The sequence below is a fragment of the Protobothrops mucrosquamatus genome, unplaced genomic scaffold (assembly GCF_001527695.2).
Source record: "Protobothrops mucrosquamatus isolate PMUCROS unplaced genomic scaffold, P.Mucros_1.0 scaffold289, whole genome shotgun sequence".
NCBI classification, from domain to species: Eukaryota; Metazoa; Chordata; class Lepidosauria; order Squamata; family Viperidae; genus Protobothrops; species Protobothrops mucrosquamatus.
In genome coordinates this window covers 612490-625839 of record NW_015386633.1, presented here as the reverse complement: position 1 = coordinate 625839, position 13350 = coordinate 612490, and the positions used below count along the sequence as shown (strand labels likewise).

Below are 13350 nucleotides of genomic sequence, written 5' to 3'. Positions count from 1 at the left end.
CGGCAAGATGGGGCTTACCAGTCTCAGTCCATTGGAGAGGTTAGCTTGGAGTCCCATCTGGGGTGCCAAATTGTTGGAGGAAAAGTCTTCATCATGGTTCAGTCCAAACCGGGGATAAACAACATGGTGACTGCTTTAGAAAGAAGGTTGTAGTTTATTGAAGAGGAGAGCTAGACAGGAAGATGGCTCTGGCAGAAAAAAGTGGTGAACATATGCAGGGAGTGGATTTTTATACCCTCTGGAGCCTTTTGTTTGGAGTTGTTCCCGTGGCATGAACTTTGACCTGAGTCTGAGTGTGCCTTTCTGGTATTCTGATGGAGGTGGGTTAATCCTATTATGTCCAAAGGTCATATCCTGCTTCCCTGGGCCTGGGGCTGATGACTCTTAGAGTTTGGATGGGGTATGTAGATTTTAGGTCTTTGTCTTCTTAATCTCCTAGCTCCCTGGATTTACATCTGCATCTCTATAGAGCTGGTTTCTGCTTGGGGAAGGGAGACCTGGGGCTATTAAGAAAACTGGGCATGCTTTCCTGCCTCTTCAAGATCCTTTGAGAAAATATATTTTCCTGCCCTTTTAATATTGCCTTCTCTGTGGGGCTGACTTCCCACAATACTAAAAAGGCTAAATTGGGGGGAAAAAATCCACAATGTGGAGGAAGACAATAGTAATCTTAGATAGCATGTAGAAGCAAGGTAGAATCTGCAAAAGTCTTTACCAATGATCTAAGAGTGTAGGGCAAACTACAATGGAGATGTAAGATAGTTTGGTCCTAAACCATGTAAGGTCCTATACACCATTGCAAGCACCTTGAATAGGGCTCAGAAGTCAACTGATAAATTCACAAAATGTTTTTTGATGGGACTTTCAGAAGATTCCTGTGCTGCCATTGCTGGATGAGATATAATTTGTGAACATCTTTGGCAGCTGGATCTGGATGATTGAAAATCTCCATAGAGACTTTGAATGGTCACTGAACAGGTGCTCATTAAATGAGGACTATCTATACAGCGGTATTCCCTACTCTGCTTCTGTTGGACTCAATCTTTCCCTCCTCCCCCTTTCGTCTTTCTCTTCACAATATCCTGGTAAACTGAATGCTTTTTTGTTGTTATTGTTGGAGATTAGAATAGGAACCAAGTAGCTTTTTCTTTCCACCTGTCAGAGCCCACTTTACTACCTCATCATCCTAAGAAAGTAGAACTCGTGGAAGCAGTTTCTTCCAAAAGGAGCTTTTATTAGGAGAAGCTGATAGTAGGCATAATAAACAGGACCTGAGGGTTTCCTGCTCAGATCGATAGGTTAAAAGTGTCCCAAGCAAACCCCACCCCATAGTTCATCCGGTCAGTTTAAATGGGCCAATCCTCAGGTCTTAAGTTTGTTGTGGGAAAAAGGAGATAACATCAGGCGATCTCGGTGCAGCAGAGTTGTTTTGTCGGCTTTTTGCACCTTCCTTGTGAAAGCGGAGATAAACCAGTTGCCGGAGGTGCATTCCTTTCTTCTCCCCCCCTTACTAGCTGATAACAAGGGGAGAAATAGTTCACAGAAAAAATATGCAGGAAAGCAAACTGTTACATTATAGCGATAGAGGAAGTCAAGGCAATAACCCGCAAGCATTTCCGCCCTCCCCTCCAGGAGTATGGCAGAACCCAGGAAAGAAAGAGAATAAGGTTTGGGTTAGCAAGAAAGGAAAAGGGACCCGTTAAGATTTGGTTTCTGACACCACCTCTGAGAAATTTGTCACCTTCACAGAATAGCTGCTAAACTATAATTCTTTTCTTTCTGTTTGGAATACATCTAAAGAATCTTTTTGCTATTTACATCCTTCACTATAATAACTAGTTTTCAGTTTCCTGAGACCATCTGTAAAAAATTGACCTGCCTTCTGTACTCTCCTTTTCTGACTTGGTTCTGTCTTCATTTCCAATATATACCTCTTTGGTGGAGGAGGGGGCTGCTCAAATCCTTCCTAACCATTTGCCAAGCAACATTGGCTTCATGTACTGTGTTCTCAAGTTAGGTAGTCCTTGACTTACGATCACAATTGAGGGCTATTAACATGTTTTCCCCAAAATAAGACCCACCCCCAAAATAAGCCCTAGCCTGATTTTTTGGGGTGGGCCTAATATAAGCCCTACCCCAAAAATAAGCCGGGGAGTCTTGGCCAGCAAAGGTGGCGGCAGCGCACGGGGGCCAACAGTGTCCGGCAGCAGCTGCAGCCCACCGGGCCCTTGGCGCAGCATAGGTAAATCCATGTGTGGAGGCAGAGGTGAGGGAAAAGTATTCGAGTGATTTGCTCCATTTCCAAGCACCCCATAGGCACCCAAACACTTCCCCCTGAACCGAGATCTGATGGAGACTGGAAGCTTCATCTGCTTGCAAATGGGGCGCTTCGAAACAGTGATTAGCTCTGTCTGCAAATGCCCCATTCGCAAGCAGACAAAGCTTCCAGTCTCCGTCAGATCTCGGTTCGGGGGGGAAGTCTGGGTGCCTATGGGACACTTGGGCCAGCTCCACACCCTCCCCCACCTGCCTCACCTCATGGCTGCAGTGTGGCAGGCCATGTGGCCTCCTGCCGTGAGAGGTCACAGAAGTGGGTGGCAGCCACGCGGACTCCTGCTGGACAGGACTGTTGGTGCCGCCGCTGCGAGGCAAGGCAGGTGTCGGGGGGGGATACATTCCCTGAAAATAAGACCTGCAGCCTCTTTTGAGGCAAAATATATATATAAGACCAGGTCGGGGAAACATGGTACAAACCAATAATTAGAGTCACAAAACCAAGTCTTTCTCTTCAAGATAAGAATGCAACTGTTAATTCAGTCAAAACTGATAAAAGACACTCATTATCACTGAAGTAGCATGACTGTCCAGATCAATACAACTGTAACCTGAGCCTGTAGGTTTTTTGGAAGCTAAGTAAACCCAAGGAGGTCACAATAATTTTTTAGGGAAACTAAACTAACAGATAAATCTTACTATGGCACAATTCTTTGGAAAGCTAAGCTAATATAAGCAAATTCTATTTTATTACAATAATTTCCTGTAACTTTAGAGTGTTTTGGACATAACAGTTATGAAATGGGATTATAATTAAAAGTTGAACTCTGAATACAGATTTTGAATAAACACTCAAAACAAGTTTTGACTTTGGAATTACTTTTGATAACAGACTGAAATTATAAAAATAAAATGGAGTGACACTGACAAAAAATGATCGGTTAGCAGTTGCGCTCTTCAGGATATTACAATTCAAATATTACATAATACAACTTTCCGCTTAACAATGACAAAACTATCTACAAGTCTTAACAACAGAAAGCAAAGAAACAGAAAAGGGATCACATAATGAACATTTTATTAAAATTTATTATTACTTTTATAAGTTTTTAATCGCCTGCCAGAATAGCAATGAAATATAACTAATTTTGCTATTACTTCATAGTCGAAGGACCATCTAATAAATATTATTCTGCATAAAAATATTTCAACTCTTACAACCATTAGTGAAAAGGTCCTAAGAATGGACTGAAACAAGTTTCAAACTCTTTTCACATTCTAAAAGGGTTCTATAGAAAACATATGGTATTTCTGAACTTTTTAAAATTTCAGAATAGAAAAGACTATTGCCAGTCAATTTTTTTTGTTTACTTTAACAGATGATCCATCTTAAGAATCCTTCCCATAAAAGTTTATTTCTTTTTTTTTGGGGGGGGGGGTATTTTTTCCAAAATACAACATACTTGGAAGTACAGATATTTATTAGAAAAAGCAAAATTATGTTGTAGGATCAGTTCTTCAAATAAAAATGCTCATAAAGTTTTTTGTAAAAGAACAAAAATAGAATTTAAGCTTATTTAAAATTTCAGTGTTCAATAGTGAAATCAAGGAGAATTATGCTATCTAACCAGCAACAACTGTGATTCTCAAAGAACACATCTGTGGCAATTACTGCAGGAATAAAATAGAATTTTAATTGTACTTATTGGCACAAATGAGCTGATGAGCAAGTCTTTCAATCAATACTAATAATATGCAAATAGATGGAGTAAATAAGCCTTTGCCAAATAGCCAAGATGCCTGCAATTAACTGATCTCAGAATAGATTCAGTAAGAATCCGCTCTCTAAAACACTGTTTATACAGAAAACACTGAAGCCAGGACAGAATGTAAAACTAGGCTTCACTCTCAAAGTAGACTGCAGATTTTCTAGGTCTTAATTAACTCTTTAGATACTGCATATAAATTATCTCAAATTTACATTAAAACTACCAATTATTTTTTATTAAATGCTTCGAGCAAACGGAGCAGGTGCAAAAACAGATTGATGATGTCCAAATAAAGATTAATTGCAGCTAGTATATATTCTTCCGGAGACAGTTTGTGCATTAATAGATGAGTGTCATAGATGATAAATCCACAGAACAGAAGCGCTCCTGCAGCAGCAAATACCAGCTCTACTATTTCATTATTGAAAAAGAACTAAAAACAAGGAGCAGATAAATGCAGGTTTAGTGTAATTTTTTAATATAAAAATATTAGAATTACTTATTTATAATGGTATTATAACTTAAACTTTAAAAAATGATTTTTAATGGAAAAGTTGAGTACAATTAATATTATTTTCTAGATTCTAGATAGAGGTCATTCATGTGACTTTAAGACATCCCCTGTTACCAGCAAAATAAGATGTTGTCATATTCTATGATTGCCAGTGATTTCCTAAAGCAACAGATCTAACTTCAGTTCAAATTAGATACATCTTTAAATTTCAGTGCAACTGCATTTTCTTAATTTAATGTGCATGGGCATCATTTTGAATGAATAAAATCAACCACATTGAGAATACTGCTTTTCTAAAGGGCTTCTCATGCTGCAACTCTTTTAAAGGAATAATTGGGTGTTTTCTCACAATAGTATTGCTAACACAATAATCAATCTGAAAAATACTTTAATGAACTCTTCAAGAAATTGAATGAATTAGATCATCTGGATTCTGCACTCTGCGTAAATCTAAAAGTTTTTCCTGCTCTTCTTTCACAGATTTACAATGTTATTATTAAACAATAAGTTATCTGTCAGTATGTTTTGTATCACCTTCATCTCTGACAAAATCACTCCATCTATTTAAACTGTATTACCATACAATACATTGTTTTCCCATTTTACTGTGAACCATACCTTCAAAGTTACATGGACAGACATATGACAATTTCACAGCTGCTGGGGCCATTTCTGGCTTAATTTTTATATATTTATTCAATGAAGCTTTCTTGAGAGAAGTGTGTAGAGGACTGCAATCACATTGTCTGTTCATTATAGACACAGATCTAGGAACAGCCACAAATGATTGGAAGTGGGCACCTGCACAGCAGGTTATCAAACTGAGTCGGGATTAATGAATGTATGGCTGAACTGCAGAAACCATGGCTTTGTAGATCATGATATCTGCTGATCATCATTCTCCATCCTGGACTGGCCAGCCTCAAAATGAAAAAAGCTCCTTTATTTTAGCTATCAAAAACTAATAGAATAATATTAAAAGAAGGCCTCTGAATTACAAATATTGGTATCTATCTGATTTCTGTAGAATAATCATTATTTTTATATAAAATTATTTGAATTGAGATGTTATTTTTGAGAGTGTAATGTTGAAACTTCAAGTTTGTGGAGCAAAAAAAATTAAAAGATAAAACCTGTTTAAGTTTGATCTTAATGGTATGCATTTATTTACACATATTGCTTAATTTAAAAATTCTTAAAACTAATTTCAACTTCACCCGTTTTCATTAATAAGCTACATGCTCATAATCCCAAATGCACATATAAGACTTGCATTGAAAAAGAACACAATTATCAGTTTTAAAAAACAAGATTTTAAAATGAGGGTTAGCACCTAATAATTCAATCTATATAAAACAGTTGACATCCTATGGAGACCTCCAAAATTTTAATTATCTAAGATAAATAACCTCTTACCTTTAAAAAGCTTGATAGGAGAAGAATCCATAAGCAAGTAAACAGCCTGAGAAGGCACAGAAATGTCTTATTTGTAGTATGCTTTTAACTTAGCTCTTTTAAAATGTAGATATACTTATTTCCTATATATTATTAAATATAAAATCACATAATTGAAATAATTATCAACTATTTCTCTTTTTTTCATTCACAAAGCAAACTTGAAAATCCCCTGCCTTGGTTCTTTTGGTGCAATCACAACATATCAACAAATCTTAAAAGAAGCCGTCATCACTGATTATTATTCCAGTAAGACAGAGTCACTCAAAATGCCCAAATGCCAATGTATATAACAGAAACTAGCTTACCCTGCTCCAGCTTTGCTGAAATCCCGTTTGGATTGCAACGTGTACAAAGTAAGGGCCAAAAACACAGTTGTTGTCAGAATAAAGGCTTGTAGCACAATTGATACTTCATAGAAAGTCACTAGCAAGGAGGGAAAAACAAATTTAATCATCTTGTCTTAAACTGATCATATTTTTCATACAAAAAAAAATACCATAATTCTAAAATCTGGTATAACTCTTCACAGATCAAGAGAGTATGAATGACAAGTAATGAACTGTATACATTTTAAAGTATAGATTTTGTTCTATTAATACTTCATAGCAGAAGCAGGGGGGGGGGAGAGAGAATGGGACACAACATAACAACATGCAGAAAAATCTATTCCTGATTTGTTTTTACCCAGAAGGTCCTAACAGAAATTAAATCTGGATTTAGTCATATGTTTTCTTATTTTAAGAAAATAAATTTAAAGCAAAAGGTTTGAGATGCTTTGGAAAAAGTCTGGAGGCCTTCTCTCTTCAACTTTTGAGTACAAGGGCATCGTTATTCATCTTCCTCATATCTAGGCTGAATCAAGAGACAAAAATAATACAAACATCTCAAGGTACATATAGCCTTCAAGTCAATATATATTATTGACAGCACCAGGTTTTGCAATACAGGGGGTGTGAAAATTAATTTAAAAAGCCAATACTCATTGTTAGCCATTAATCTTTGATGATATATCTCCTTTCACTCTGGTGGGTCTTCAGAAACAGCCTATAAGTACTTTGAAATAATTCTGCTCCTTTCTTGCTTGACACTTGGTGGGTTAAGAGAGAGACATTCCCCACCCACAAGTATAATTTTGTCAGCTCCTAGGGCAGAGGTGAGGAATGATGGCCCCTTTATGACTTGTGGACTTCAACTCCCAGAATGGAATATACAGATGATATGAACAAAAGCAACCATTGTATAAATAATTCACAGCTGCAGCCTATTTCTCTATCAGAAAACGTCTTGTGTACAGTGAGGCTATGAGGAAAAAAATCAATTTGTTGGAATTATTTCACTACTGCTTTTATCTTAATAAAGATTGCTAAAGAAAACTCTCATAGGGCTTGGAAAAATATATTTTCAGTTCAGGCAGCTACCAAAGGTCTGATGATGTCAATTAAATAGGATAAATTTTACCTGTAATAGCAACAGTCAGTGCTTCTAAAAGAGTCTATAAGGAATAAAAAAAGTATCATTCAACTAATTAAACCTTAATCATCCTGCATCATCCCACAGAACCTGGAGGTTGACAATGCTACTATTACTATTGACCACTGCTACCTATGAAGAAGTGGGGATATCAGCCAAATGTTTCAATCAGAACAAATTACACATAGACATACCTTTGAAAACATGCATTTTCACATCATTATTAAGTCAACTAGTCTATTTGCTGAACAAAAGGTCAGCTAGGTTTGTCTCTAAAATATATTTTCTGATATATGCAAATTTACTCTGCTATGCATATTCAAAAGCTATGCAGAAGGAAACAGTATACATCATTTTCAAAGGGACAGCATATGTTCCACAGATGTCTGCTTAAATCTTTTCCTTTTAAAACAATATATATTAATAGAAGAACTACTAGAAGAACAAAGCTAAAACAAAAAAATTTATTGGAAGAGAACAGAACTATACAATAAAATAAATTCACCTCACTAGATCAACTGCAACTACCAAAGTCATGCATTATAAAAATACTTACAAATCCAAAGAGAAGATATAAATTAACTGGATACTGATGTCTGTATAGAGTTAAAGCCACAATCACAGCCAAAGAGCCAAGCAAGGCCATCAAAAGTAAAGCAGGACTGTAAATTTAAGTATGACAACATAATATTAGGAAACAATATTCTAATATCTTTAGTTTTCCCCAAAATAATAGATAAAACAATCTTATCAATATTTAAAATACTTCAGTAAGTTTAGAAAGAATAAAACACCTTTGTTAGTTAAGCTGAATTACAACATCTATGGTAGGTTATCAATATTTCATATATTTAAACTCTGCTTTTAAATAAAAAGACATTCGCAATAGCAATCTATTTCTAGATGATTATATTAATTACTATATAGCTTCATTCAGACACACAACTGAATGGAGAAGGAGCTACTTACTGGCAAAGGAGAAAAGAAACAGGCTATTATTAAAGGTAGGAGCAAAACCTAATTTTTCCCTTACAAGCAAATTTTCACACCCACAAATAGTGGAATCCTTATACATTTTCTCTCCCAAGCAAACAATGTAATTTACTTAACAAGAAATGAATACGTTTTTCCAGTAGCTCTGTTTAGATGGGACAAGTATCTTTTCTTTCCTACTCCCTCCTCAGTGAACATATTTCTAGAAACAATTCTCTAGATCAGCGTTTTTCAACCTTTGTAGATGTTGGCTAGGGAATCTTGGGAGTTCAACTCCACACATTTTAATATTGTCAAGGTTGAGAAACAGCCTTAGACTACCTTGCAGAATCATAAAATACTGGATCCATATTTATTTTGCATTAAAAAAACTGAAGCAAATTCAACCAGATTCACTATAGATCCTACCTTTCATATACAAATGTCCGAATTGTGGTGGAATAGAGAAAAGCTGCAGAGGTCACAGTTGTCAAAAAAATCTGGATTGAAAGTATGCTATAGACTTTGCGCAGAAAAGCTAAAATATAGAAAATAAGCACATTTCATTATTGTTTATTTTCAAGACTTATGCTGAAATCAAATATCTATACTTTGTTGTTTGTTTCTACACTTCAATCTTTAGATTTTTAAAGATATCCATTGCAATAAAAACTGAATCATCAGAGGACAGTCATACTACTATGACACTAGTTGTTTATCATCCAAAAACACATATATTGTGGCGAGTATATGAGTAGATTAAGACTCTCCCCCCCCACAGAGCCATGCATGTAGAATTCTTGATCTAAGATGGTGCAGGTCTCCACTATTGCTCCATTAAAAATGGATTTAAAAACTCTGCAGTGTTGCCCACACTACACAACTCTTCCCATATAAAGATGTTCATTGTAGATTATTCTCTGATTTGTTCTACCTTTGCCACATTACTCTCCTAAAGGATGGCCATGTTTCATCTGTAAAGGAGAGCATCTGAAATGTGGAAGCAAAAATACTGGATCATTTTTCTGATAAGAAAGTACCATCAGAAGAACTGTAATCAAGACAAGTCTTTCCCACCACGACATGCCCTCACGTTCTGGGATTGCATTCTCTTTTGGGGAAAAGGCCAAGGCATCGGCATGACAAGATCCATGACTGCCACGGTTTCCGACGAGCACTGCCACTTTAGCGCAGTGGCAGAGTCCTAAAGCGAGCACGACAGGCAATATAGCCTGGAGCGAAGACTATTTACAAACGGGAATAATTTCGTCTTCGAAGATTAAGGGAAGGTTTTGAGCTAAACGGGAGAAGGGGAAGCTTCATCGGGAAGTGGCGAAGGGAACGACTTCCAATGGAAAATGGAAAAGGCAAGGGGAGTGAGAGAGGTCTGACCAGGACTCTTTACCCAAGCGGATGTGTACGCTAGCCGTCGCGACGTTAGTGCCATAATTGAAATCGTCCTCAATGGACGACCTCGGGTAACTCTCCGCAGCCATCATCACAGTTGCTGTCCCTCCCGAACTTCCGCGTCTGAGCTTCCAGATCGGTTGCTGAAGGCGTTAGTCGCAACTTCCGGCTCAAACTGGAGTGGTCATAGTCTTGTAATCCCAACGGTGATGTCATCGCCAGTCAATGGTTGCGTTTTAAAGATTACACAGAGGCGGGAGGAGCGCTGCGCTTCTTGTTTTTCAAGATTGTAGAAGCTTCGTCATCCGATGGTCTTTTGTGAGGTGGGGTCCTCCATCCATTTGTTGCCCTAGCATGTTGGTGGCGTGAATCTGTCCCTTGAGTTTTACATCATTAGGTATAAAATTGTGGCTAGTTTCTGGAGGAACAGTCCTAGGCTAGGTTTACAGAGGACTAAAGAATATGCCAACCTCGAGGGTGTCTACGAGGTAGATTCCCTTAAGTCTCTGAAAGGCTAACAATGCACTGGCAAAGGGTTTGTGTGTGTGTGTGTGTGTGTGTGTGTGTGTGTGTGTGTGTGTGAGAGAGAGAGAGAGAGAGAGAGAGAGAGTTTTGCATGCAGTGCAGAAATGCATATTTGCTTCCCAGTGAGATTAATCCTAGACTCAAACTGCAGCACAGCCTTCTTAAAAGAAATGAGGTAATTAGATACAGCAAGATTTATTTCTGAAAACCCTATTTAGGGAACAAAGCAAAAGCTGAAACTCCATCAATCATACTGGCCCCTGCAGAATAAACCATTAAATGTCATGCAACTCCGATTTTTTTTTGACTGTGGATTAGTCTGGATTTTCCACTGCTAGTCAGTTCTGAATATAAATTATGGCTTCCTGGTATTATAAATCAAGTGATGTCTAACCATTGTTATTGAACATCAAAGCTAGCTCTTCTGTTAAAATTTTAGAGCCTATATTGAGGTTAATTTTCAATGATCTCTGGAGTTCTGTTAGTATTATTACATTTATTTGCCTTCCATCTTGCAATTCGAGGTGATTCTGAGCATCTTACAGAGAGAGAAAATTCAGATAGTCCTTGACTTACAACAGTTCATTTAGTGACCATTCGAAGTTACAACGGCACTGAAAACGACTTCTGACCATGTTTTACACTTACAACCGTTGCAGCATCACCGTGGTCAAGTAATCAAAATTCAGATACTTATACGTGACTCATATTTATCACAGTTGCAGTGTTTGAGGTCATGTGATCATCTTTTGCACTCTTCTGACAAGCAAAATCAATGGGGAAGCCAGATTCACTTAACAAATAGGTTACTAACTTAACAACTGCAGTGATTCACTTAACAACTGTGGGAATAAAGGTTGTAAAATGGGACAAAACTCAACTATCTCAGGAACAGAAATTTTGGGCTCAGTTATGGTCGTAAGTCGAGGACTACTTGCGTACAAATATCCAAACAATTATAAATATAAAAGCTGATTAAAATTACAAAAAAACCCTAAAAAACATGTTTTGAAGTGGAGACGGGGTACTTTCTGTGTTAGTGCACCACCAACTGTAGCCAACAGCTTTTCCTTCAAGACCCCATGCCAGCAGGCATAGCCAGGGTTTTAAGTCTTTTCCTGAAGGCTAAAGGAGAGGGGCAGCTCTTACCTCTTATGGCAAAATATTCCAAAGGGTAGCAGTCATGGCAGAAAAGACTCTTCTCCAGGATCCCACAAGCTGAAATTCCTTGGCTGATGGGATCCCCAGTAGGCCTCTTGCCAGCATGAGTAAGGCAGCCAATCCATTGGGGCAAGACAGTTCCTTAAGTTTACAAAGGAAACAGCCTGTGGTGATAGGTTACCATTTGTAGCAGACTATTGATCAGCTGATTGGCTTAGATCTAAAACAAGGTAGAAAGCTGAAAACAATGAAATTGCAGAGAACCCAAAGAAATGGAGTAAAATTGGCAAAGAGTTTTTGAACACAAGTAAGATATTATTATCTGTCCCATCCTGAGGTGATTAGAGCAAAACATTTTTGCATCTTTGAGCCACTCGTTTGTGTAGAATCTTTTTTCCATAAATGTTGGAATATTCATGAGCAGGAAGAGTCATGTGGTAACTCAGTCAGCCAATGTGAAGAAAGTGCTATTGAGTCTGTGCAAAAGGTTGAGTTAGAAGCTGGGTTTTAGTTTCGGTCTCAGGTCTATCTCTGCTGTAAGAAGTCTTCATTATGCTATGTTGCTGTAAAGAAGAATGTATGGTATTGAAAATATTTTGCTATGAATCAGCTAAATGCAGTCCACTGTGAGAGCTTCTGATTTATTTTTCACCAACAGAGAAATTAAAATTCTCTAAAAGGTTATGGACCCAGAGCTTACTAAGGACTGCATTGTAATTTAAAGCTGGAAGAAATTGCCTGTGTTGAAAGTATAAGAACAAGGCAGAATTAGCAGAATGGCTGCAATGGAATTTAAGGAAAGCTCTGTGCCTCGTTTAGGGCAAAAGAATTACATTATCTGGGCAGCAAAAATGGAATGTTTGCTGAAAGCAAAAGAGCTATGGTATATTGTAGAAAATCCCCCACAAGTGTTTGCAGCTACTGATCAGAAAAGCCATGATCAAGCCATGGCTTATCTCATCTTGAATTTAGATGATGAACAGTTTCTAAATGTTGCAAATCTAAAGACTGCAAAGAAAATTTGGTTGAAGTTGAAAGCTGTGCACATGAATGTTTCTGCATGCAATATAGTGCAATTGTCAAGAAAACTTTACAGAGCCTGTTTGCAACCAGGTGAATCTATGGAACAGCATTTAAATAAAATGCAAAGTTTATTTTTGGACTTAGAACAATGTGGGATTAAATTCCCTGAGTCACAGAAGGTTTTATTGGTGTTGAACAGTTTAGATAAAACCTGGGAAACAGTTTCTGCGATATTTGAATGCAAAGAAGAAAAGGACTTAAATTTTGAGGCTTTAAAGGCATGTTTGCTTAATGAAGAAGAAAAGCACAATTTCAGGAGTAGCCATGAGGAGGAGAAATTCCTGAGGAGGGGGTCCAGACTGCAAGTCTCCGGAGGAGAAGCAAGCAGCAGATGGGACCAAGTTGCAACAAAAGAGAGATTTTGCAGACAGAGAGTTTTGCAAGAAAAGAATTGCTACATTTGTGGAGCTAGCACACATCTGAAAAGAAACTGTTTGCAGAGGAACAATTTGCAGCAAAAGACATTTGTGCATGCAAAGAAGACTGATTTGCAAAAGGAACATTTTGGTGTTGCAAACGTTTGCAATAGCAACAACAGAGACAAGTGGCTAATAGATAGTGGGGCAAGTCAAACAATTGTTAATGACTCTGAATTATTTTGCAGGTTTGTTCCAGTAGCACAAGAAGCTGTGGCTTTGGCAAATGGCCAGAAAGCAAAAGTCATTGGAAGAGGCGATGTAAAAATTCCATATTTGGAATCAAAGTTTACCAATGTGC

General features: G+C 37.5%; 1 protein-coding gene across 1 annotated transcript; it reads right to left on the bottom strand.

The window, feature by feature from the left end:
* Positions 1–3140: 3140 nt before the first annotated feature.
* On the bottom strand, positions 3141–10017 carry TMBIM4 (transmembrane BAX inhibitor motif containing 4). Its single transcript, XM_015814873.1, has 7 exons — positions 9863–10017; positions 8887–8995; positions 8042–8147; positions 7474–7507; positions 6321–6438; positions 5974–6019; positions 3141–4476 (listed from the first exon to the last, which is right to left on the bottom strand). Exons 1-7 carry the CDS (start codon positions 9954–9956, stop codon positions 4270–4272), a joined length of 714 nt encoding a protein of 237 aa, XP_015670359.1. The 5' UTR covers positions 9957–10017; the 3' UTR covers positions 3141–4269.
* Positions 10018–13350: the final 3333 nt, after the last annotated feature.